The sequence below is a fragment of the Ranitomeya variabilis genome, chromosome 8 (assembly GCF_051348905.1).
Source record: "Ranitomeya variabilis isolate aRanVar5 chromosome 8, aRanVar5.hap1, whole genome shotgun sequence".
Lineage (NCBI taxonomy): Eukaryota > Metazoa > Chordata > Amphibia > Anura > Dendrobatidae > Ranitomeya > Ranitomeya variabilis.
The window spans coordinates 34,157,591-34,184,124 of NC_135239.1; the positions used below are offsets into that span (position 1 = coordinate 34,157,591).

The 26,534-nt window shown below is 43.6% G+C and overlaps 1 protein-coding gene across 2 annotated transcripts in view; it reads right to left on the reverse strand.

The window, feature by feature from the left end:
* Positions 1 to 26,419, reverse strand: part of LOC143787327 (calreticulin-like) — a 41,677-nt gene extending 15,258 nt beyond the window's left edge. Inside the window, exons 1-8 of one of the 2 annotated variants that reach the window (XM_077275955.1) lie at positions 25,668 to 26,419; positions 24,502 to 24,594; positions 24,306 to 24,370; positions 12,130 to 12,244; positions 4,427 to 4,528; positions 3,721 to 3,924; positions 1,445 to 1,539; positions 654 to 863 (exon numbers count right to left, since the gene is read on the reverse strand). In XM_077275955.1, the coding sequence (XP_077132070.1) occupies positions 654 to 863; positions 1,445 to 1,539; positions 3,721 to 3,924; positions 4,427 to 4,528; positions 12,130 to 12,244; positions 24,306 to 24,314 (735 nt within the window). In that variant the 5' untranslated portion in view covers positions 24,315 to 24,370; positions 24,502 to 24,594; positions 25,668 to 26,419. The remainder of the gene's footprint in view (positions 1 to 653; positions 864 to 1,444; positions 1,540 to 3,720; positions 3,925 to 4,426; positions 4,529 to 12,129; positions 12,245 to 24,305; positions 24,371 to 24,501; positions 24,595 to 25,667) is intronic. The other variant, XM_077275956.1, reaches the window with a different exon arrangement.
* Positions 26,420 to 26,534: the final 115 nt, after the last annotated feature.

The window sequence follows — 26,534 nt, forward strand, 5'->3', positions numbered from 1 at the left end:
TGTCCGTTTTTTCAACGGACACAAAAACTTTACTTTGTCCGTTGTCTCCAGCCGCCGGACAGACAATTTTCGAGGGATCCGGCGAACGACGGATGAAACGTAAGGCCATCCATCGCAATCCGTCGCTAATACAAGTCTATGAGAAAAAAACGGATCCGGCGGCATCAACTGAAGTGTGAAAGGGGCCTTACATGGCCTTTCTACAGCAATTCGGATCGCCCTTATCAGCGCTGTTCTCTGACAGTTCCCACATGGCAATCAGTTCTGATGAAGGTCTAAACAGACCGAAACGTTAATTTGTGGATTGCCAAATAAATCTGTTATACGTTCAAACTATCCTGAATGTCAGATTTATTGTTACAAGTTGGAACCCTACTTAGGCACCAGAGTTGATCAAGCAGGAGTGCCATATATCCTTTTTCTATATAATGACAGTTAACTCCTCTACAAACAGCTGATAACACAGGATCCACCAATCACAATAGGCGCTGTTACATCTCCTCTGTTCCTCCTCCCTTCACTCCTCTACTCCCTTTAAAGGGGTTGTCCAAGCTGTAGACCGGTGGTGGCTTTGTTTTTGGAAGACATGGTTCCTATTTTTCTAATCTCACACAACCTTTTTTTAACGTTATAGCACTGAATTAGTTACTCACTTCTGGCCGTTGCTCATTAGGATCTTCAATTTTAACTCTATCGTCCCAGTCGGCTGGCTTCGTGGCATTTTCATCTTTGATTATCCGAGGTAGTAAGAAGTCCCAGTCATCCTCCAATGTACCGTTGGCCACCACCTCATTATCAATCTTCACTGCATATGAGTTGTTCGGTCGGATAATCAGAGTGTACAAATGTGTGAGCTCATCGTGCTGTTCAGACATAAAAACAAAATCATCAGCTGCATGCTTTAAGATTTTTGATTTTTTTTTCTATAAGAATAGTACAGTATGTAGCTATTCAGTATTGCACAACCTGCCAACCTACATGCCTAACAAACAGGTAATCCCTGCATGTGTTGCAGTTGTCGAACAGTCGTGAGATATGCAGCTGCGGGGACTCAAACATATTTTTCGAGCACGCCGAGGACACTCGGTTAGCACACGAGCATGATCGAATAACAAATTATCCGATCATATTCACTCATCACTACTAGCTGTCTATCCAAAACCAGCTATATGCATGCACACCCCGAGCGTGCATGTGTTCTGAATGGAAAAGAGGAGCAAGCGGCTGACAGACATCTCTGGCATCAGTTTATTTTCCGGAAAACAAAATGATGGGGCAGTCGAAATCCAACTTCCTAATCCACCTTTCCCTCCGACACATGCTGTCTGGGGAGATCAAATGACCCCCATATGCTTTAGATGGCTGTCCAGTAAAAATGATTGTGCTCAGCTGATAGAATGCACATCTCATGTGTATGGCCAATACTGGTGCTATAACACATTACCTTGGCTGTTATATTCTTGGTTATTAAATGATATTTCTCCTTATAACTCAGTATAACATGAACTTTTTCATGGATTGTGCCGCATATATCAGGCCCTAAAAGAAGGAAAAGTATTAGTGTTTTATTTTTTGTTTTAATGCAATGAATGTTAGCATAATTAGCAATTATAAAATATATGTAATCATTATGGTGAAAACAATATTGGACAAAATCGAAAATTCCCTATCTAATAAGAAAAGAACAATGAACGAGGAGATAAATACACATGGATTTTCTGGCATGCCATGAGTCTTCTGACCCGAACCATAAGGCTATGTTCCCACAATGAGGTTTTGATTATGCAGATTTTCTGCACCTATTAGGTAAATTGAGTATTTTTCATTGCATTTTTTAGTGGGCTTTTTACATGCATTTTTGAAGCTGGGGTTTATGTCTCTTTTTTGTTTGTCATGTTGCTGCTTTGTTTCTTGATACTTCCTGCTATTTCTATTAATAAAGTTTGGTCAAAGCCAATCATGTGCGGATTACATGCGATTTTAGTGCATTTCCGCAGCATAAATGCACTAATAACACCTATGTGTGTTTTTACCTGCAAATTTGCTGTTCATAAGAGGAGTTTTTAAGTTTATTATTCCTGAAGAGGTTTTGCAAAACGGCTGGTGGAAAATAAAAAAAAGTGCACGTCACTTCTTTGAATTGGATCCCGAAGGAAACCTCTCTACGCTAGGAACTGTCCAATCAAAAGGCTGCACAGGACGCTCCAGGAAAAAAAAATCATGTTTAAATGCCTGAAAAAACACCTTGTGCTCAGGACAGTATTCACTGAAGCCCTCACGTTATTGAGGCATATCTTATATTTGTTTTTCTAAGTCCTCACATTATAGAGAGAACTGATTTTAGTGGGGGAGTTTGTACAACAATCGTTTTTCTTAGTCACTTGCAAAGAAGATATAGGTCCTGATTCATCAAAGCTTTTTTGGTGAAAATTCTGGTGTGAAAAGCTTCGAAAAGTCAATACATTTTCTTCAACACCATTTTCACCTGGGTACTGGGGCAGGACAGGGCTATGATGGTATGTGGTGACCTCAGCTCATCAAATACATGACTAGCATGAGGTGAAATTCCTTACTCCAGAAATCTTACTCCACTCCCTGACTGGAGTAAGAATTGTAACAAGGCACACATGGGGGTGCACGCCACATTGCACCTCCCTTAATTCATTAATCGGAGTGCGATTCTCAATAATTCAGGTGCCTCGCACTCCACCCTCCCATCACCAAGATCCGTCTTGATGACTCGGGACCTCTGTCTCTAAATAGTAGCATGGCCTGTCTGTGCTGCGGACAGCTCACATGTATGCACTGCACTGCATCTTAGGCTCCCATCTCTAGTACGGTAACCAGTGTTGCACTAAGTAGTCATTCTATGATGCGGTCTCACATACTGAGGACTGGCCACAGACCATCTGTATTTGCAACAAATTTTGTGGCTTTTTGCCCTTTTGCACCAGCCCGCCACTTTCTCCAGAAAGTGGGCAGTGGTTAATAAAGGGAGCATGGTCTACCATGGCGTAATAGATTTACTATAATGTACACCAGAAAACTGGCCTAAAGGCAAATCTGCCTGTATTAGGTTTGTTCTTATGTAAATGTAAAAGGAGCTATCCAGCCTCAGGCTACAAGTCTCCAGTGTCTCTATGTGACTGCAGACTTGTGAATCCTCACATCGTGTGCACTGTGCACTGTGAGGATTCTCCACTGCCGGCGGTAGGTGCATGAATGCAATTACGTAATTTACATACATGATGTCACGTGCCGACTAGACGCGCACAGCCTTGCTCAATGCAAGTGAATTGAGCGAGGCCGGATACATCTAGTCGGAATTTGGCTGGATGTATGCAAATCACTTACTTGCGGTCACATGACCGGCGGCTCCCATCACCGGAAAATCCTCAGAAGTGTGCCGGATGTGAGGATTCACATAAAGTGACTGCAGACTTGTAACCTAAGGACGGACAGTCCTTTTAAGCTCTCAGAAAAATGCTTTGAATGCCAGACTGTGTATAATGCTCCACTATAGCTGATCCATATGTGGGTCTATCTTATAATGTATCCTTGTAGACAATTCTAAGGAGCAGGCCACACTAGTGGTCTACCCTAGGAAGATGGGCATGTGGTCGCCGGAAGGATCTGACCTAGCAATGTGTCTGTTTGATCACAGTTGCATTTTTCCTCTGTACTATCATTTCTTACAGATATTTTTGGCAGATGACTTACCAAACATGATGCAATAAACGGAATCTGAATTGATCTGCTCTTGGTCTATGTCTGCAGGATACACCTTCACATAGCCTCCTCCACAGTCAATCGCCTGCTCATGTTTAACAGTAAATTGTATCACTAGTGTCTGATTCTCATTGCTAATTGGCTCAAACCGCGTAGACAGCGCATAATACTTCCAGTCTTGGGTAGTCTGTATACCTAAATTAACAGAACCAAGAATTAGGATGTGGAATGTTTAAAGTTAATGTGTCGTAGAAAATGATCTATTGATTAATTCAGGCTTTTGTAATACATGTATTTTTTTATGTTGGAATTTTTTTTTCATATCACTAATCTTGCAATTTTCATACTGGGCACTGGAGCTATTTAATACTCATATTTCCTGTCCTTTCAGGAAGAGTTTTCAGCAGTCTCCTTATCAGTAGAGACAGGATTTCAATGACAGGTGTACACAGCTGATAAATCAGAATACACCAATCACAACAGGCAACGTCACAGCTCACCTGCTCCTCATTCCTTCACAATGAGCTTTGCACAGGCTCATTACATGCTACAGTGCAAAATATAGAGTCTGAGTCTGTTCATTGCTGCTAATGTTCATGTAGATTTCCAAGAACAACACCGTCATATGACAGCAGCGCATGCTTTTAATTAAACGACTGACACTTAGGAATTACACAGCATAGATTAGTTTCTGTACCTTTATCTTTCTCTGGATCGCCAAAGAATTTACCAGCTGTCAGTTGCCATTTTCCATAGTCCGACTTATTCTTGGATTCAACCCATCTTTTTTGCCATTCATCTAAAGAGAACATACAGATACCACATACATCACCACATTGTCAATGTTTTTTTTTTACAGACTTACACCAATAAGGCTTGCACATAAATAAACAGATTGCTACAATCGTTTAAAACCTTCTGTGACCGCCGTTTTATTTTTTATTTAATAAATTAATAGTTCACATGAAAATAAGCAGTTCTGCAATAAATCTTGTCAGAGAAATCTGCTTCTTGCTCCTCCTGGACTGATTATTCACTCTAAATTTATGGGTAACATCTGTATTCAGAGAGGACAGATATTCACATTACTGAGATAAGAGATGACAGTTGGAGCTTCTAAAATTCTATGGAGGAGGGAGGAGCTAGAGGCAGACACAGACATTCTAGAGAGGAGCTAGAGGCAGACAGACATTCTAGGGAGGAGCTAGAGGCAGACAGACATTCTAGGGAGGAGCTAGAGGAACACACAGATATTCTAGGGAGGAGCTAGAGGCAGACAGACATTCTAGGGAGGAGCTAGAGGAACACACAGACATTCTAGGGAGGAGCTAGAGGAACACACAGACATTCTAGGGAGGAGCTAAAGGCAGACAGACATTCTAGGGAGGAGCTAGAGGCAGACACAGACATTCTAGGGAGGAGCTAGAGGCAGACAGACATTCTAGGGAGGAGCTAGAGGCAGACAGACATTCTAGGGAGGAGCTAGAGGAACACACAGATATTCTAGGGAGGAGCTAGAGGCAGACAGACATTCTAGGGAGGAGCTAGAGGAACACACAGACATTCTAGGTAGGAGCTAGAGGAACACACAGACATTCTAGGGAGGAGCTAAAGGCAGACAGACATTCTAGGGAGGAGCTAGAGGAATACACAGACATTCTAGGGAGAAGCTAGAGGCAGACACAGACATTCTAGGGAGGAGCTAGAGGCAGACAGACATTCTAGGGAGGAGCTAGAGGAACACACAGACATTCTAGGGAGGAGCTAGAGGCAGACAGACATTCTAGGGAGAAGCTAGAGGAACACACAGATATTCTAGGGAGGAGCTAGAGGCAGACAGACATTCTAGGGAGGAGCTAGAGGAACACACAGACATTTTAGGGAGGAGCTAGAGGAACACACAGACATTCTAGGGAGGAGCTAAAGGCAGACAGACATTCTAGGGAGAAGCTAGAGGAATACACAGACATTCTAGGGAGGAGCTAGAGGCAGACACAGACATTCTAGGGAGGAGCTAGAGGCAGACAGACATTCTAGGGAGGAGCTAGAGGAGCACACAGACATTCTAGGGAGGAGCTACAGGAATACACAGACATTCTAGGGAGGAGCTAGAGGCAGACACAGACATTCTAGGGAGGAGCTAGAGGCACACACAGACATTCTAGGGAGGAGCTAGAGGCAGACAAACATTCTAGGGAGGAGCTACAGGAATACACAGACATTCTAGAGAGGAGCTAGAGGCACACACATACATTCTAGGGAGGAGCTAGAGGCAGACAGACATTCTAGGGTGGAGCTACAGGAATACACAGACATTCTAGGGAGGAGCTAGAGGCAGACACAGACATTCTAGGGAGGAGCTAGAGGCAGACAAACATTCTAGGGAGGAGCTAGAGGAACAGACATTCTAGGGAGGAGCTAGAGGAACACAGACATTCTAGGGAGGAGCTAGAGCAGTGGTTCTCAACCTTTCTAATGCCGTGACCCCGCAATACAGTTCCTCATGTTGCGGTGACCCCCAAACCAAAAAAATAATTTTGGTGGCTACTTCATAACTGTAATTTTGCTACAGTTATGATTCGGAATGTAAATACCTGATATGCATTATGTATTCTCATTGCTACAAATCAAACATAATTTAAACATAGTGATTAATCACAAAAACAATATTTAATTATATGTTGAGAAATATTTATTACTAATTCCAATAAATAACATTTCACCATGGCATAGCATGGGTTTAAATATAACAGCAATTCCAAATAAATAACATTTCACCATGGCATAGCATGGGTATAAACGGGGCACTCTGCTCTGTGAGGACTGAGGATTCTGCCTACCTATTTGGCTGGCAGATTCCTCAGTGTGAATGGAGCCGTAGGGCCCGTTCACACTACATTTTCCTATGCAGTAAATTTAGCGCTGAAAATGGTTTGCCTCCTTATTTTCATCAATGGGAGTCCAAAAGATGGAGCACTGAAAATTGAGCACTGAAAAAAGCACCTTACACAGTATTGTGTGTATGGTGTGTGTACTGTTTTTACATTAGTAACCTTTTTTACACCAGAAGGCTGTCTCGTAGGCTCTCTTGGCTCTCCGCCTCCTAGGCTTCTGTCCTCCGGTGCTTGCTGCGTCCGCCTACTGATGATGTCAGCAAGCGCCGGGCACACGCAATGCGCTGCTATGGATGAGCAGGCGCGATGTTATGGACTGTGGAGCGTTTCCCCCGCTTCCCCGCCCCTTAGGTCCTGGACGGATGATGCAATCATGTCTGCGCGTGCGCGCAGGCATTCAGTTTGGAAAGCACGTCCATAACGGCGTGCATTCCAGCTGAATAGCGCTGCTACAGACGGTAGCGCGGCTTCTCAGCGGCTAAAGCCATCGGAAATATGCATTTTCCGATGGGTTTAGGCGACCCCTGTCTTTTGGTCGTTCGACCCCTGCCGGGGTCACGAACCACAGGTTGGGAACCGCTGAGCTAGAAGAACACACAGACATTCTAGGGAGGAGCTAGAGGAACACACAGACATTCTAGGGAGAAGCTAGAGGAACACACAGACATTCCAGGGAGGAGCTAGAGGAACACACAAACATTCTAGGGAGGAGCTAGAGGAACACACAGACATTCCAGGGAGGAGTTAGAGGAACACACAGACATTCCAGGGAGGAGCTAGAGGAACACACAAACATTCTAGGGAGGAGCTAGAGGAACACAGACATTCTAGGGAGGAGCTAGAGGAACACACAGACATTCTAGGGAGGAGCTAGACGAACACACAGACATTCCAGGGAGGAGTTAGAGGAACACACAGACATTCCAGGGAGGAGCTAGAGGAACACACAAACATTCTAGGGAGGAGCTAGAGGAACACACAGACATTCTAGGGAGGAGCTAGAGGAACACACAGACATTCTAGGGAGGAGCTAGAGGAACACACAGACATTCTAGGGAGGAGCTAGACGAACACACAGACATTCCAGGGAGGAGTTAGAGGAACACACAGACATTCCAGGGAGGAGCTAGAGGAACACACAAACATTCTAGGGAGGAGCTAGAGGAACACACAGACATTCTAGGGAGGAGCTAGAGGAACACACAGACATTCTAGGGAGGAGCTAGAGAAACACACAAACATTCTAGGGAGGAGCTAGAGGAACACACAGACATTCTAGGGAGGAGCTAGACGAACACACAGACATTCCAGGGAGGAGTTAGAGGAACACACAGACATTCTAGGGAGGAGCTAGACGAACACAGACATTCTAGGGAAGAGCTAGTGGAACACACAGACATTCTAGGGAGGAACTACAGGAGCACACAGACATAGAAGGGAGGAGTTGGAGGAACACATAGACATTCTAGGGAGGAGCTAGAGAAACAGATAGACATTATAGGGAGAAGCTAGAGGAACACACAGACATTCCAGGGAGGAGCTAGAGCCAGACACAGACATTCTAGGGGGGAGTTAGAGGAGCACACAGACTTTCTAGGGAGAAGCTAGAGGCAGACACAGACATTTTAGGGAGGAGCTAGAGGAACACACAGACATTCTAGGGAGGAGCTAGAGGAACACACAGACATTTTAGGGAGAAGCTAGACGCAGGGGTCAGGAACCTTGGCCCTCCAGCTGTGGGAGAACTACAATTCCCAGCATGCCTCAACTGCTGCAAGTTGCTAGGGCATGCTGGGAGTTGTAGTTTTATAACAGCTGGAGAGCCGAGGTTCCCCACCCCTGATAGAGGAACACACAGACATTCTAGGGAGGAGCTAGAGGAACACACAGACATTCTAGGGAGGAGCTAGAGGAACACAGCCATTTTAGGGAGGAGCTAGAGGAACACACAGCCATTCTAGGGAGGAGCTAGAGGAACACACAGACATTCTAGTGAGAAGCTAGAGGAACACAGACATTCTAGGGAGGAGCTAGAGGAACACACAGACATTCTAGGGAGGAGCTAGAGGAACACACAGACATTTTATGGAGAAGCTAGAGGAACACACAGACATTCTAGGGAGGAGCTAGAGGAACACACAGACATTCTAGAGAGGAGCTAGAGGAACACACAGACATTCTAGGGAGAAGCTAGAAGAACACATAGACATTCTAGGGAGAAGCTAGAGGAGCACACAAACATTCTAGGGAGGAGCTAGAGGCAGACACAGACATTCCAGGGAGGAGCTAGAGGCAGATACAGACATTCCAGGGAGGAGCTATATGAACACACAGACATTCTAGGGAGGAGCTAGAGGAACACACAGACATTCTAGGGAGGAGCTAGAGGAACACAGACATTCTTGGGAGAAGCTAGGGGAGCACACAGACATAGTAGGGAGGAGCTACAGGAACACATAGACATTCTAGGGAGGAGCTAGAGGAACACACAGACAATCTAGGGAGGAGCTAGAGGAACACAGACATTCTAGGGAGAAGCTAGAGGAACACAGACATTCTAGGGAGAAGCTAGAGGAACACATAGACATTCTAGGGAGGAGCTAGAGGCAGACACAGACATTCTAGGGAGGAGCTAGAGGAACACACAGACATTCTAGGGAGGAGCTAGAGGAACACACAGCCATTTTAGGGAGGAGCTAGAGGAACACAAAGCCATTCTAGGGAGGAGCTAGAGGAACACAAAGCCATTCTAGGGAGGAGCTAGAGGAACACACAGACATTCTAGGGAGGAGCTAGAGGAACAAACACAGACATTCTAGGGAGGAGCTAGAGGAACACACAGACATTCCAGGGAGGAGCTAGAGGAACACACAGCCATTCTAGGGAGAAGCTAGAGGAACACACAGACATTCTAGGGAGAAGCTAGGGGAGCACACATACTTACTAGGGAGGAGCTAGAGGCAGACACAGACATTCCAGGGAGGAGCTAGAGGCAGATACAGACATTCCAGGGAGGAGCTATAGGAACACACAGACATTCCAGGGAGGAGCTAGAAGAACACAGGCATTCTAGGGAGGAGCTAGAGGAACAAACAGATATTCTGCTGCACGTTTTCATGAAAAACTCATATCTCAGTAATGGGGAAATCTGTATTCACTTAATTAGGTCCTTTATAAAAAAAAAAATATAAAATACATTTTTATCCTAGTGGAAAATTCAGGACGTGTATTATAGACAGCATACAGTCCTGCTTCTGGTCGCGCATGGGCAGTATATGTTCTTTTTGTCTGCTCGGCTTCTCATAGACTTCTGTGGGGGTCACTGAAGTCAGTGGAATACATAGAAATCAATGGATGCATCTTTGAATGATCAGATTCCTATTGGCTTAATTTGCTTTAATGCCTTCATTTGTTTCAATGGAAAAATCTATAAGAAGTCAAGCATGAGCGGAAGCTTCCTTAGACTTCTATTGGCAGCAATGACCTTGCTACAGCCCAAAGAAGTCCATTACAAGCTGAGCATTTACAATAGCATCCATAGACTTCAATGTGCTCCACTGGCTTCAATGAAGCCCACAGAAATCTATGAGAAGCCAAGTGTGAACAGTCCAAGCAGTTAATGCTTGTGCTCGAAAACATCCATAGATCATTCCAAAACTTAAATTGGGACCATGATCGTCTATGAAAAGACGAGCGTGTGCAAATTACAGCACTTGTAATATTCAGGAAGGTGCATATACCTTGCGGACTCAACCTGTAATAGGATTGCACCCTGACAGCGCTTTATGCATTTTCTCCAAAATTTAAAAGCATTTTTTTTTCATCTTGCACAATCCTTTTAATTTTAATAAATTGCAAAGTATTTTATTTTTTAAAAGAGAACCTAATAGGAAAAACTATTCTAAAACAAAGTTTTACATTTTTACTTTACTGAAAAGGACATTTGCCATATTACTTGTGATACATCTTAGTAAATTGATACTTTTGATTGATCTATCGCAGGGGTGGGCAATTAATTTTGCCATGGGGCCGCATGAGAAATTGGGATGGTTTTAGAGGGCCGGACTAATATAATTACCGTATTTTTCGGACTATAAGACACACCGGACCATAAGGCGCACCCCAAATTTGGGGTGAAAATTCCAGAAAAAAAGATTTTTTTATAAGATGGGGGTCCGTCTTATTGTCCGAATTTACAGTATCTTAGGCTACTTTGCGGCGCACCGACGCATACTGTGGAAGTGCTGCACAACGGGGGCAGCGGATGCTGTTTTTCAACGTATCCGCTGCCCCATTGTGAGGTGCGGGGAGGAGGGGGCGGAGTTCCGGCCGCGCATGCGCGGTCGGAAATGCTGGACACGACGCACCAAAAAACATTACATGCAACGTTTTTTGGTGGCGCCGGTCCGACGCAACCATCGTACGACGGTTGCGACGTGTGGCTATGCGTCGCACTGCGTCGCTAATGCAAGTCAATGGAGAAAAAACGCATCCTGCAAGCACTTTTGCAGGATGCGTTTTTTCTACAAAACGACGCATAGCGACGTGTAGTGCACGACGCTAGTGTGAAAGTAGCCTTACCTGAAGGCTGGCGGTGGCAGAGCAGGGTCACAGGAGGCATGGTGTCGGCAGAGGTGGGGTGATGTGGTGTGGCGTGCACCTGAGCAGGGTCCCTTCCTGCTTAGGTGGGCGACGCCACGGCCTGGTGTCCATGGGGGGGGTTGAGCAGTGGTGTGGCTACGGCAGAGTTGCGGCATGGCGTGCGCATGGTCCCTTCCACCGGTGAGGTGACGCAGCGGCCCGGAATGCAATGTGAACAGCAGAGCCGGGTTGAATATCGGTGGCGGCGGCCATCTTCCCGAGGCCGCGCGTGCGCAGATGGAGTGCTCTGCTTCACGGGGCTTCAGGAAAATGGCCGCGGGAGGCCGCGCGTGCACAGATGGAGATCGCGGCGGCCATTTTCCAGAAGCCGAGATCTAAATCTGCAAACTCGGCTTCAGGAAAATGGCCGCCGCGATCTCCATCTGCGCACGTGCGGCCTCCCGCGGCCATTTTCCTGAAGCCCCGTGAAGCAGAGCACTCCATCTGCGCACGCGCGGCCTCGGGAAGATGGCCGCCGCCACCGATATTCAACCCGGCTCTGCTGCTCACATTGTACAGGGCCGATGCGTATCAGCTCAGGGCCTTCACTCCAGCCGCCAGCGGTCCTCCTCCTGGCGGCTGGCCGAGCGGTGACGGGGGCGGCTGTCAGAAGTGACAGCTAGCTGGCGGGCCGTTTAAAATCAGGCGGGCCGGATGCGGCCCGCGGGCCAGATCTTGCCCAGGTCTGATCTATCGTTTCTGTGGTCCATGGAGTACAGTTGTCAGTCGCAGCCGATCTCTGGAGCGCCGCAGAGAAATGTCTGTACGTCCAAATTCAGTGTGACAAGAAAATCAGCGCATATTTTAGAATAATTTCTAGATTTAAAGTTTGTGTCAATAAAAGAGAACACTCTTGACATCTTACCTCCATCTTCAAACTGCTCTCGCAAATATATAACAGGTTCTGCCGAAGCTGCCAGGACACAAGTTGCTAGGAGCAAACACCACTTCATTTTTTGAGAGATTAGCAATAAACGATCCTGATAAGAAACACACAAAGTTGACACATATGTTCATAATCGTGTTCACATTCAGTACAGGTAGATCTACTGCCTTAGGCCATGTTCACACAGAGAATAAATACTGCGTCTTTTTTCTCTTGCCTTTTTTGCGCAGAAAATTTGCTGCATCATGCCTGCGTTCAAACATTGCAGCCGCAGTATGTTTTGTTTTTCTGCAATTGCTGTAAAATTGCAACATTTTTGCAGTGAAAATTGAAGCCATAACAAGAAAAATGCACCATGTGACCCAGTTTTAAAAAATTGTGGGAAAAACATTGAAACTTTACTGCAATTTTCTCCCAAAACACACTGCAACCACAACTGCAACATGTGAGTGCAGCATTAACTGTCCAAGCAAAGTGAATGCAATATCATGAAAACCCCTGCCCACTATGCATCCAAAGAAGCTGATGAACTGAGTGTTTTTTGGTACATTTTTTTCTCTTTGCTATATAAAGACAACTACACAATCAATAAGGTATAAATATATATCAGGTATCACCCCATATAACTAATATCACCTACTCAAAACAAAAAGGGTGAAAAAAACAGAGATGCAGAATCAATATGATAAAAATATATAAATTTATTTCATAATATTAAAAATACACATAAAAAAGGGGAAAGAAAAACAACAGAATACAAAAAAAACCCTGGGCAATAATTGGAGTGGGCTTTATATATACAGAATATTAAATAGACATAATACAAAAAGTATATCCCATACCACATGGACTATATATATTTGCACACATGCATTCAAAAGGTTAGAAAGGCAAAAAGTAAATGGGATAAAACAAATATCCTATGACAATATACAATCCATACCCAATAGTATCCTGCTAGCTCCAACGCACGTTTCGCCTGGACGTGGCTTTTTCAAGGAGTAAAAAAAAAGCCACGTCCAGGCGAAACGTGCGTTGGAGCTAGCAGGATACTATTGGGTATGGATTGTATATTGTCATAGGATATTTGTTTTATCCCATTTCCTTTTTGCCTTTCTAAGCTTTTGAATGCATGTGTGCAAATATATATAGGCCATGTGGTATGGGATATACCTTTTGTATTATGTCTATTTAATATTCTGTATATAAAGCCCACTCCAATTATTGCACCAGGGGTTTTTTGTATTGTTCTGTTGTTTTTCTTTCCCCTTTTTTATGTGTATTTTTAATATTATGAAATAAATTTATATATTTTTATCATATTGATTCTGCATCTCTGTTTTTTCACCCTTTTTGTTTTGAGTAGGTGATATATAGAGAAAGAGTCTAACTCCCCCTCAAAACGGCACTCCAGCACTCCGGAGCAAGGAAATGTGCTATTCAGACATAGTGGATAGCAAAAAGGTAGAATTACAGCTCTATGGTGCGCAGAAAAAATTGACACATCAAATGTAATGTACAAATCCATAAAAACAATGTAGATCTACGTGTTTCAGATAAGAACCATCATTAATCTCTGCCTTAAAAAAAACTATTTAAAAACACATGTAAAAAATGCAGCTGTGTTTTTCAGTGCAAACTCAAAGCTTTTTTGTATTATTAGATTACTTGAAATCTGCACCAGTAAAGTGCAGCATTATTGATGCGGACACCTGCAGAAAACATGCAGATAGAAAAAAACACATCATTTTACGCTATGTGTGAACATTGCCTTGATCCAAGGACGATCACAGACAGAAGAGGATCCCCATGTAAGAACAGTATATGGGACCTTTGCAGTCCAATAGCTCCCCATGATGCACAATTCCACCTGCTTTGGAGCTGGTAGTGGACCCCCTGTGACGCTGTGCGGCTGCACTAACGGTGTGTTTGCCCCTGCCTAAAAAGTTTTGTCCGGCCGCACTAACGGTGTGTTTGCCCCTGCCTAAAAAGTTTTGTCTGGCCTTAGGCTACAAGTCTGCAGTCACGATATGTGACTGCAGACTTGTGAAGCCTCACTGTTCAATGTGAGGATTCCCTGATGCCAGGATGAGCGATCGTAACTGCAGGTATGCGATTTGCATACTCCCTTTCCGACTAGAATGTGTCCGGCCTCACTCAATTCACCTGAATTGACCGAGGCCGCCCGTCTAGTCGGCAGATGACCGCATGTATGCAACTTGCTCCTGGCACCAGAGAATCCTGACAGCGAGCAGTGCGTGCACTGTGAGGCCGGGGTCACACATGCGTGTTTTACAGACGTAAGAGCGCAGAAACTACGTCCGTAAAACTCGCATAACATACGGCACAATTATTCTCAATGGGGCTGCTCCTATCAGCCGTATATTACGGATCCGTAATATACGGCTTTCTACGGCCGTACAAAATCGCAGCATGCTGAGTTTGTCAGCGTATTGCGCAAAAAAATCGCCAATGAAAGTCTATGGGGCGAGAAAAATACGGATTCCACACGGACCAGCAGTGTGACTTGCGAGAAATACGCAGCGGTGTTAGTGAAAAGTCGGTAATTCAATTGCCGGCTTTTCATTTCTCCTGCACAAACCCGACATGATATGAGACATGGTTTACATACAGTAAACCATCTCATATCCCCTTTTTTTTGCATATTCCACACTACTAATGTTAGTACTGTGTATGTGCAAAATTTCAGCGCTGTAGCTGCGAAAATAAAGGGTTAAATGGCGGAAAAAATTGGCGTGGGCTCCCGGCAATTTTCTCCGCCAGAGCGGTAAAGCCAGTGACTGAGGGCAGATATTAATAGCCAGGAGAGGGTCCATGGTTATTGGCCCCCCCCGTGGCTAAAAACATCTGCCCCCAGCCACCCCAGAAAAGGCACATCTGGAAGATGCGCCTATTCTGGCACTTGGCCACTCTCTTCCCACTCCCTGTAGCGGTGGGATATGGGGTAATGAAGGGTTAATGCCACCTTGCTATTGTAAGGTGACATTAAGCCAGATTAATAATGGAGAGGCGTCAATTATGTCACCTATCCATTATTAATCCAATTGTTTGAAAGGGTTAAAAAACACACACACATGATTTAAAAGTATTTTAATGAAATAAACACAGCGGTTGTTGTAATAATTTATTGCTCTCTCAATCCATTTCCAGGCCCTCGCTTGGCAAAATAATAAACGCACAAGATACATACCCTCAGCTGAACCGTCACGTCCCACGAAGTAATCCATCTGAAGGGGTTAAAATAATTTACAAGCAGGAGCCCTGCTAATGCAGCGGTGTGCTCGTGCTTGTAATTCCCCGGCGAATGAATGAAATGTAGGTCATTGACCTACATTTCCTTCAGTCGCGGTGAGGCGCCCCCTGGTGGATGTCCTCATCTGACCTGGAGCGTGGGGAAAAGTTCCCAGGCTGCAGTTCATGAGAACATCCAGCAGGGGCGCATCACCGCGACTCAATGTAAGTACAGATCCAGCTTTCCTTTCAGCACCCGGGGATTACAGGCACGAGCGAGTGGTTTATCGCAGCTCGTGCCTGTAATATTAGTTAACCCCTTCAGATGGATTACCTCGTTGGACGTGATCTGACATCAGAAGGTATGTATCTTGTGCGTTTATTATTTTGCCAAGCGAGGGCCTGGAAATGGATTGAGAGAGCAATAAATTATTAAAACAACCGCTGTGTTTATTTCATTAAAATACTTTTAAATCATGTGTGTGTGTTTGTGTTTTTTAACCCTTTCAAACAATTGGATTAATAATGGATAGGTGTCATAATTGACGCCTCTCCATTATTAATCTGGCTTAATGTCACCTTACAATAGCAAAGTGGCATTAACCCTTCATTACCCCATATCCCACCGCTACAGGGAGTGGGAAGAGAGTGGCCAAGTGCCAGAATAGGTGCATCTTCCAGATGTGCCTTTTCTGGGGTGGCTGGGGGCAGATGTTTGTAGCCACGGGGGGGCCAATAACCATGGACCCTCTCCTGGCTATTAATATCTGCCCTCAGTCACTGGCTTTACCGCTCTGGCGGAGAAAATTGCGCGGGAGCCCACGCCAATTTTTTCCGCCATTTAACCCTTTATTTTCGCAGCTACAGCGCTGAAATTTTGCACATACACACTACTAACATTAGTAGTGTGGAATATGCAAAAAAAAGGGGGATATGAGATGGTTTACTGTATGTAAACCATGTCTCATATCCTGTCGGGTTTGTGCAGGAGAAATGAAAAGCCGGCAATTGAATTACCGGCTTTTCACAGATATCGCGCTGAATGAAATCTAAATACAGAATATATATATATATGTGTCTCAATGACATATATATATATATATATACTGTATATATGTTTTCCCTAACATTTGAGCACATAAATCCATTAGATGTCGGTTTTGCAAGCCTGCGCGAAAATCTCGCAGTACGGATGCCATACGGATTACATACGGAGGATGCCATGCGCAAAATACGCTGAAACACCCTGACTACGGATCAATATTTTGGGAACATTTCTCCGTATTACGGCCGTAGTACGGACGTATAATACGTGGCGTATTGTCTTTCGCCAAGTGTGACCCCAGCCCAGGGCCGGACTGGCCATTTGGCAATTCTGGCAAATGCCAGAAGGGCCTGTCTGGTTGTGGGCTGCCTTGCTGCTGCATTGTTAACAAAATCTGTGTTATCAGGACACCCATACTGTTAAGAGTTGTGACGGAGCACAAAGTCGCTGACTCCTTTACTTACCCAGCAGGCCATGGGTATCATGAGACATATTGGTCTTGTAGTAAATCTTGTTTTCCCTCTATCCAGGGTAATATTAGTAATATATCCTATCTGGTGCTTGGTGACGAGGACAGCATGGGCCTGTGTGATTTCAAATGCAAGGGCTGAATTTCAGCCCCAGTCCGTACCTGCCCCAGCCTGAGGATTCACAAGTCTGCAGTCACATCGAGCAGCTGCAGACTTGATCTCTAAGGCCCCTTTAATGCGATCCTGACATATAACATACTGGTAGTTCATATATCAGGTCCCCTTCTTTGATGCAGGGTCTGAATACATCCATCAAACCAGGGAAAATGCACTATATTTATACAAATAAAGAGTTTGCGTTGCATCCAATTTTTTTTTTTACTTAATTGCATAAACTGAAAAGGGTTTTCTTCTCAACTGAAATAAGCAAACTTCTTGTAAATACAATTAACGTTGCAATTCACCTCTTATTAAAAATTCTATAAAAAAAATATTTTTAATTAAATAGTTAACTGCTTGTTGCCTAGGTTATCGACCACCGCTGCATCACTTGCAAGATTTTCCAACCACTGAGAAATACCTGGACTGTCTAGGAAATTAGGACACTTTTTTTCTCTGTAATTTTTAAGCTGGAGGAATAGATTATTTTGATTGTAATTATCAACATTTTACAGTTCACAATAACTGCAGCTAATAATGTGTTTGTTTTAATATTCTAAACTGAGGGCAAATAAATTATAATCCTTAAGATTCATTATGGCTTTTGAATGTGTCAGTAAAAAATGTTGGCAGTCTTTCACTTCTGGTTAAGCTGCCCAGAAAAGATAAAAAATCAAGTTGGCAACGCTGATCAATTCTCGTGCAGGATTGGTCCTAGAGCCGGGACACAAAACGTTACATGCAGCATATTCTGATCCCGGATTGGTAGCCAAATTGCAAACTTTGGCATCAGTTGAGTCCAGCTCAGACATAAAACAACTGACTGGACACAAGTTAATTATGTTACAAATTCCTGTAGGACTGCCAAGTAATTGATTAGGTAAAGATCAGTAAAATAACAGTGACACCATGTGGTCATCTGAGTTATTGCAGATAAAACATTTCTGGGTCTTCAAAAACCAAGGCAGGGGCGGACTGATCATTAGGGCGGCCTGATCATTAGGGCGGCCCTATAGTTGCCCAAGAGATAAGGGAGCCCATTTCCATCTCCAAAGCAGGTAGAATTGTGCATTATGAGAAGCTATTGGACTGCAAAGGGCCCATATTCATATTCTTGCACAAGTGCCCTTTTCTACTGCTAGTTCTAAGGGCATGTGCACACAGCGGGTTTTATTTTTTTTAAGTGCGCAAAACAAAAGAGGGTTTCAAGTGGAAACTGCTTCAGAAAACAGTTTTTTTCCTAATGTGTCTTTGGCCAGTCTCACACGTCCAGATAATTCCGGTACCGGAAAAATCGGTACCGGAGTTATCCGTGTCCGTGTTTCCGTGTGCTCACGTGGCACATCAGTGTGGCACACGTGCGACAGCCGTGTGCCGCCTGTGTGCCGACTGGGTACCACATGGACCATGCAGAAGACAGTGCTACAGTAAGCGCTGTCCCCTGCTTTGGGTGCTGAAGCAGCCATTCATTTCTTCTCTCCAGCAGCATTCGCTGGAGAGAAGGAATGAAAAATCATTGTTTTTTTGTTTTTTTGCGGTTGAAATAAAGTTCCCGGTAACCAACCCCCTCCCACCCCCTGTGCACCCGCCCACTGGAAATAAAATACTCACCCAGCTCCCTCGATGCTTCCTCTCAGCGTTGCAGCTTGTCCTGTATGAGCGGTCACGTGGTACCGCTCATTTCAGTGATGAATATGCGACTCAACCCCTATGGAAGGTGGATCCGCATATTCATCCATGTAATGAGCGGCACCACGTGACCGCTCACACAGGACAAGCTTCGGCATTGAGAGGAAGCATCGAGGAAGCTGGGTGAGTATTTTATTTCCAGCGGGCGGGCGCACAGGGGGTGGGAGGGGGTTGGTTACCGGGAACTTATTTAAACCACAAAAAAAAAAAAAGCTTTTTCATTCCTTCTCTCCAGCGAACACTGCTGGAGAGAAGAAATGAATGGCAGCTTCAGCACCACAATCTGGGGGGACAGCGCTTACTGTAGCGCTGTCTCCTGCACGGCACACGGACGGCACGCGGACAGCATCCGTGTGCGGTACATGTTTTACACGGACCCATTGACTTTAATGGGTCCGTGTGATCCGTGCGCTCCCACGAACACTGACATGTCTCCGTGTTTTTCAAACGGACACACGGTCCGTGAAAACACGCTGACATGTGAAGAGACACATTGATTTTAATGTGTCTACGTGAGTCAGTGTCTCCGGTACGTGAGAAAACTGTCACCACACGTACCGGAGCCACTGACGTGTGAAACAGGCCCTTTAGTGTTTCCTGGATCTTTTTTTTGCTGGTGTTTTATGGGGTCTTATCGGACAATTTTTAGCCCTTTTTTTTCCAAGTCTATTAGCAATGAGTAAAACACAAGCCTTTTTTTGGCAAACACACCCAGGTATGTTTATAGCCTTATAAGTTTGGACTTATAAGCAGAAAACATCATAAGAATGGTCGGGTCACTTCTTTTAACCAATTTGTGGTTTTGGAAACCAGAAGGGGTTAAAGGACGCTCAAAAGCCTAAAAATAAGAACAGCAAGTATTTATTTTTTTAAATAGAAATGAATATATTCATTCTTTTGAGCATTTTTGGAGAGCTTTTTCAGGCATTTTTTGTGTACCAAACTATTTCCAAATCTGCCTGAAATAAATGCTGTGTAAACATTCCCTAGAATTAGGGGCACCCCGGGGTGAACACTTGGAAAAATCAAACATATATTTGCTACAAAATCTGTAGCATAAATCTGAAGCAGACATTAAGGTTTCAGCCAGTAGTGTAACTACCAGGGGGGCGGCAGAGGAGGCAGTCGCCCTGGGTCCCGTGCTCTGAGGGGCCACCTGGAGCTACACCCATAGGTCGGGGTCACACCTGCAAGTGCAAGTCTCTCACATCAATACCCGGCACTGCCACCGGCACTCGGGACCGGAGCGTGAGGCTGCATATATTTCTATGTGAACATGACCTAAGCAGGGTACTTGAACATGGGACAGTTGTGCTGCAAATTTTCCGCAGCTGAAGATCTATAGTGAATTGTGCAGCGGCCAAAACCCAAATAGTAAATTTTTCTTGCAGATTTTCTCCATAACGTGTGAATGGGATTTCTTGAAATCTCACCCACTTTGATGGTACTATAAGGCTATGTGCACACGTTGCGGATTGGGGTGTAGAATTTTCTGCACAAAATCTGCATCTCCTGGCAGAAAACGCAGGTGCAGATTTGATGCATTTTTTATGCGGATTTTGTGCGTTTTTGATGCGTTTTTTTTTTTGCAGACTTCATGCGTTTTTTACCCCTGCTGATTTCTATAATGGAAGGATGCAGAAACGCTGCAGATCCTCACAAAAGAAATGACATGCTACTTCTTTTGATCTGCAGCGTTTTCCATGCGGAATTTTCCGCACCATCAGCACAGCATTTTTTTTTCTATTGATTTACATTGTACTGTAAATCACTTTTAAAAAAAACGCTGCGGATCAGCAGTAAATCCGCATCGTGTGCGCATACCGTAATACATTGCAGATTTTCTGCACACAGATTCGCAGAGGAATTTAAAATCTAAAAACTTTCTGTGAATGAACTCTAGGCCTATATGTCACTGACAATAATGTCTTCCTAAGGCCAGTCTCACACGTCCAGATAATTCCGGTACCGGAAAAAATCGGTACCGGAGTTATCCGTGTCCGTGTGTCCGTGAGCTCACGTAGGCCATCCGTGTGGCACACGTGCAGCAGCCGTGTGCCGCCTGGGTACCACACGGACCGTGCAGGAGAGACAGCGCTAAAGTTTAGCGCTGTCCCCTGCATCGTGCTGAAGCCGCGATTCATATCTTCTGTGCAGCAGCGTTTGCTGTAAAGAAGATATGAATAATCCATTTTTTTAGTGGTATTTCGTGTTTAAAATAAAGCTCCAAGTCCCCACCCCCTGTGCGGCCCCCCCCCCGCTGTTCTGAAAATACTCACCCGCCTCCCTCGCAGTGTCCTGTCCTGGCCGCAGCTTCTCCTGTATGCGGTCACGTGGGGCTGCTCATTTACAGTAATGAATATGCGGCTCCACCCCTATGGGAGGTGGAGCCGCATATTCATTCATGACTGTAATCGGCGGCCCCACGTGACTGCATACAGTAGAAGGTGCGGCCAGGACAGGAAGCAGCGACAGCCAACGAGGGAGCTGGGTGAGTATTTTCAGAACAGCGGGGGGGCGCACAGGGGGTGGGGACATGGAGCTTTATTTTAAACACAAAATACCACTAAAAAAATGGATTATTCATATCTTCTTTACAGCAAACGCTGCTGCACAGAAGATATGAATGGCGGCTTCAGCACCATGTGGGGGGGACAGCGCTTACTGGAGCGCTGTCTCCTGCACGGCACACGGAGAACGTCCGTGTGTGGTACGTGTTTTACACGGACCCATTGACTTTAATGGGTCCGTGTAATACGTGCTCCCACGAACACTGACATGTCTCCGTGTTTGGCACACGGAGACACGGTCCGCAAAAAATCAATGACATCTGCACAGATGCATTGATTTTAATGTGTCTACGTGTGTCAGTGGCTCCGGTACGTGAGGAAACTGTCGCCTCACGTACCGGAGCCACTGACGTGTGAAACCGGCCTAAAGGTTCTGAGTGATAATTCTCCTTTTAGAGTAAGATGTCAGATGCCTCCAGTTTTTTTCTAAAGTTCTGAAGATTCGGGATATCTTCAAATGTAATGGAATTTTTGCTGCAGTTTTTATTTCACAATATATAGGTAATTGTGCCAATTTATAAATCTGTGTGGATTTTTTCTGCTTTCGTGTCAATTGGGTTTTGCAGACACCGACTCATCATCATTGTAGCGTAGTTGGTTTGTTTTTGTTTTTTATGCTGTGGAATCCAGATAAAATAATCAGCATCAAATCCACCATGTCTGATTATGGCATAAGGCATCAAATGTATCTCGTGGTTAGCTTTGTTGATAAGAGCTTTATATGGTGGGCAAAAGCAGGTTTCTAGAATATGTGAATTTCTTCACAAGACTGCCTCTATGAAAGAAAAAAAACACTCAAGCCCCATGATCTGAGGGACTGTGCCTTTATCCAGCTGGTTTTTACAGACTTCTAAGGGCTCTTGCAGACTACCGTATTATCGGCCCGAGTGCGAATGTTAGTCTATGGAGCTATGCACATGTCCAATATTTTCCTCAGGCAGATACAGTCCAATAAACAGATCGCTGCAAGCCTGAGTTAGATCCAATATTCAGATCAGACTCGGCTATGAAAGTCAATGAGTTGGTGGAAATCATCAGACTGCACTCGAATGACATCTGAGTGCAGTCCGAATTCCACAGACAGACAGAATGGAGAAGATTGAGACTTTTTTTTCTCCATCTTCTCCTCATCCAAAAGAATCAGATCACATCGAAAGAATCAGATCACACTATGATCAGTGTTTGATCAGTGTCGTTTGCATAATGTATCTGATGAGAGAATAGACGGTCGCGTGACCCTAACCTAGCAGTTATAAGGCCGCCACCTTGTTGCTAACAGTTTTCACTTTTCTCTGGCTCTAGTTTCTTCTGCTGTTTTACCTGGTTATGGTCCACCACTGCTTCTTGATCCCTCACTAGGAGCTGGATGGGATCTTTTGCTTCACTCAGAGAAAAATTTGACTTATACACTATGTTCCAAATTATTATGCAAATTACATTTTTATCGGATTTTCCTAAATAGTCAGTGCAAATGACAGTCAGTCTAATAAAAGTCATCACCCGTTAGAGTATACATCGAATTGTATTGAAGAAACCTCCCAATGATAACAGTATAATCTCCAAAATGAATAAAAACTCAAAATCCACTGTTCCAAATTATTAGGCACAGTAGTATTTCTAAACATTTGATATGTTTTAAAGAACTGAAAATGCTCATTTGTGGAATTTGCAGCATTAGGAGGTCACATTCACTGAACAAAAAAGCTATTTAACTCCAAAACATCCTAACAGGCCAAGTTACATGTTAATATAGGAACCCTTCTGTGATATCACCTTCACAATTCCTGCATCTATTGAACTTGTGAGTTTTTGGAGAGTTTCTGCTTGTATTTCTTTGCCTCCCAGAGCTGCTGTTTTGATGTGAACTGCCTCCCACCCTCATAGATCTTTTGTTTGATGATTCTCCAAAGGTTCTCTATAGGGTTGAGGTCAGGGGAAGATGGCAGCCACACCATGAGTTTATCTCCCTTTATGCCCATAGCAGCCAATGACTCAGAGCATGAGATGGGGCATTGTCAGCATGAAGGTGATTTTGTTCCTGAAGGCACGTTTCTGCTTTTTAGACCATGGAAGAAAGTTGTCAGTCAGAAACTCTATTTACTTTGCTGAGGTCATTTTCACACCTTCAGGAACCTTAAAGGGCCCTACCAGCTGGTTCCCCATGATTCCAGCCCAAAACATGACTCCTCCACCTCCTTGCTGACGTTGCAGCCTTGTTGGGACATGGTGGCCATCCACCAACCATCCACTACTCTATCCATCTGGACCGTCCAGAGTTGCTCGACACTCATCAGTAAACAAGACTGTTTGAAAATTAGTCTTCATGTATGTCTGGGCCCACTGCAACCGTTTCTGCTTGTGAACACTGTTTAGGAGTGGCCGAATAGTAGGTTTATGCACCACAGCAAGCCTTTGAAAGATCCTACGCCTTGAGGTTCGAGGGACTCCAGACGCACCAGCAGCTTCAAATAACTGTTTGCTGCTTTGTAATGGTATTTTGGCAGCTGCTCTCTTAATCCAATGAATTTGTCTGCCAGAAAACTTCCTCATTATGCCTTTATTTGCATGAACTCTGTCTGTGCTCTGTTTCAGTCACAAATCTCATCAGAGTATGATGATCACTCTTAAGTTTTTGTGAAATATCTAATTTTTTCATACCTTGTCCATGGCATTGCACTATTTAACGCTTTTCAGCAGCAGAGAGATCCTTTTTATTTCCCATATTGCTTGAAACCTGTGACCTGCATAATAATGTGGAACATCATTTTTGAGTAGTTTTCCTTTAATTAGAATCACCTGGAAAAGTAATTATCACATGTGTTTAAGATTGATTTCAGTGATCCATTGAGCCCTGAGACACAATACCATCCACGAGTTCATTTGAAAAACAAAACAATTAAATCTTTAAGACACTTAAATCCAATTTGCATAATAATTTGGAACACAGTGTAGAAAAGTCAGAGCTCCTACCTGATCCATAACTCAGTAATTTCAGATGTTTTGGGGGGAAAACGTGTCTGCTATACCATTAGGGTCTAAATTGTACAAAAAAAAGGAAAAGACAGAAACAAAATCTACTTATTGAGAAAGGCAATACAGAAAAAATGTGGGACCATTATAACATTATGCAAAGGCTCATCATATTAATAAGAAATTGAATATTTACGACTTCTATGTGTGTAATCACTCCTCACAACGTGAGATAATAAAAGAAGGACTCGTGAGGATCCCTGGACTTTAGCAGCTTTTCAGGCAGCGCCTGCAAGACAATTATTGATTGTAGTATAAAGTCTTCTTGAATATATTTAAAAAGCCGCACGTGAAATGTACATGTAAATGGGGTGATATACAATATATACAGTATGTATATATATATATATATATATATATATATATATATATATATATATATATATAAATAAATAATAGCACAGTCTAGATGGATGTTACATGATGTTGCCGGCAAATTAATATTATGTCCTGAGGGATTTTCTGTAGCTGCATCTTGAGACAATTACTATAAGACGCTGTCAGTGGTTGCTTGTACATATATTGTCATTGGCAATGACTGTCTGTGGTCTACAAGAAGCTGAAACTTAGTCCAGCATCATTTTTGGGATGTTACTTTATTTGCCATGTGACTATAGCTATGTATATATATATATATATATATATATATATATATATATATATATACACACACACACATATATATCACTATTAAAAAAATAAGCAAAGCATGCAAACCTATATACTACACATAGTAATATAAAGTGTGGAATACTGTTGAAAACAAGATGGGAAAAGATAAAGGTAAATAAATAAAAAATGCAAAGAAGACTTACGATGCACAAGAAAGAAGTAGCACTACATCAAATTGAAAATTATGTATATACATGTGTAGTATGTATTGTGTATGTATAAATACTATGTGTATAAATATATACACACACACACGTACAGTAATTAGATGGATTGCTCCTTCTTTCTTGTGCATTGTATATCTTCTTTACAGGTCTTGTACTGCATAATACAATGGTGCATTGTGATATACTGTATATGGGGTAAACCACACACACTACTACAACTGCAAAACAATGCAAAGTATAGGACTGTTTATGGTCTCCATCATTATAGACGGGATAATAAAGATGCAGCTCGTCACTGGGTGTATGGTATGTGCATATAGGTGTAGCTAAGCTAATTTTCTGATATGACATATCCCATTTTATCTATAGGTAAATCATGCACTATAACCACATATAACAAATGTGGATTTGACAAATTGAGCTCTCCAGATACAGAGGTAATGGTGATAAGGATGGCGCTTACCTGCAGATTAGTAGCAGACAGTGCAGAGGAGGCAGCAGGTTGCAGTCAGGCAGGTGCGGAGGTGCTGGACCCAGGTGACTCCCTAGAAATAGATTCTACTCCTCAAACTAATTCTCAAACAGATGGCTCATTGCTATTGGACAGATGGGTCCCCCGTCCACCAATCACAGCAGACCACATGCCTGAAGATGCGACATGAAGGATAAAGGAGCATCTTCCATATTCTGTTATTTATTGCAACTCAAGAGTAAATATTTAGAAATGTTTTTAAATGCCATGATAATGTAACTTATTGCATCTTTAATCACTTTTTTTTGGCTGCTTCAGATAATAATATCACCCATCTTTCCAAGAGCCCAGAACAGTAAATCTGTCTCATTTTGCAGGAAAATAGGAACTCTTAGTGCATGTTCACACTGCGTTTTTTTTTATTTCCAAACGTTTCAGGAATTGTTCCCTGTTTTTAGTGTTTTGTCGGCATTTTCTTCTTCGGAAGAGTTTTTTGTTAGAAAAAAGCTAAAGACGAACTCTTCAGAAGACAAAAAATAAGACAAAACACTAAAGACAAGGAATGATTCACATGAAACCCCAAAAATGGGCCGGACAAAATTGTTAACACCCTCAACTTAATATTCGGTTGCACATCCTTTGGAATAAATAACTGCAATCAATCGCTTCCTATAACCATCCGCAAGCGTCTTACACCTCCCAACTGGAATTTTGGCCCACTCTTCTTTTGCAGACTGCTCCAGGTCTCTCATATTTGGAGGCAACTTCTCCCAAAAGCAATTTTAAGGTCTCTCCACAGGTGTTCAATGGGATTTAGATCCGGACTAATTGTTGCCACTTCAGAACGCTCCAGTGCTT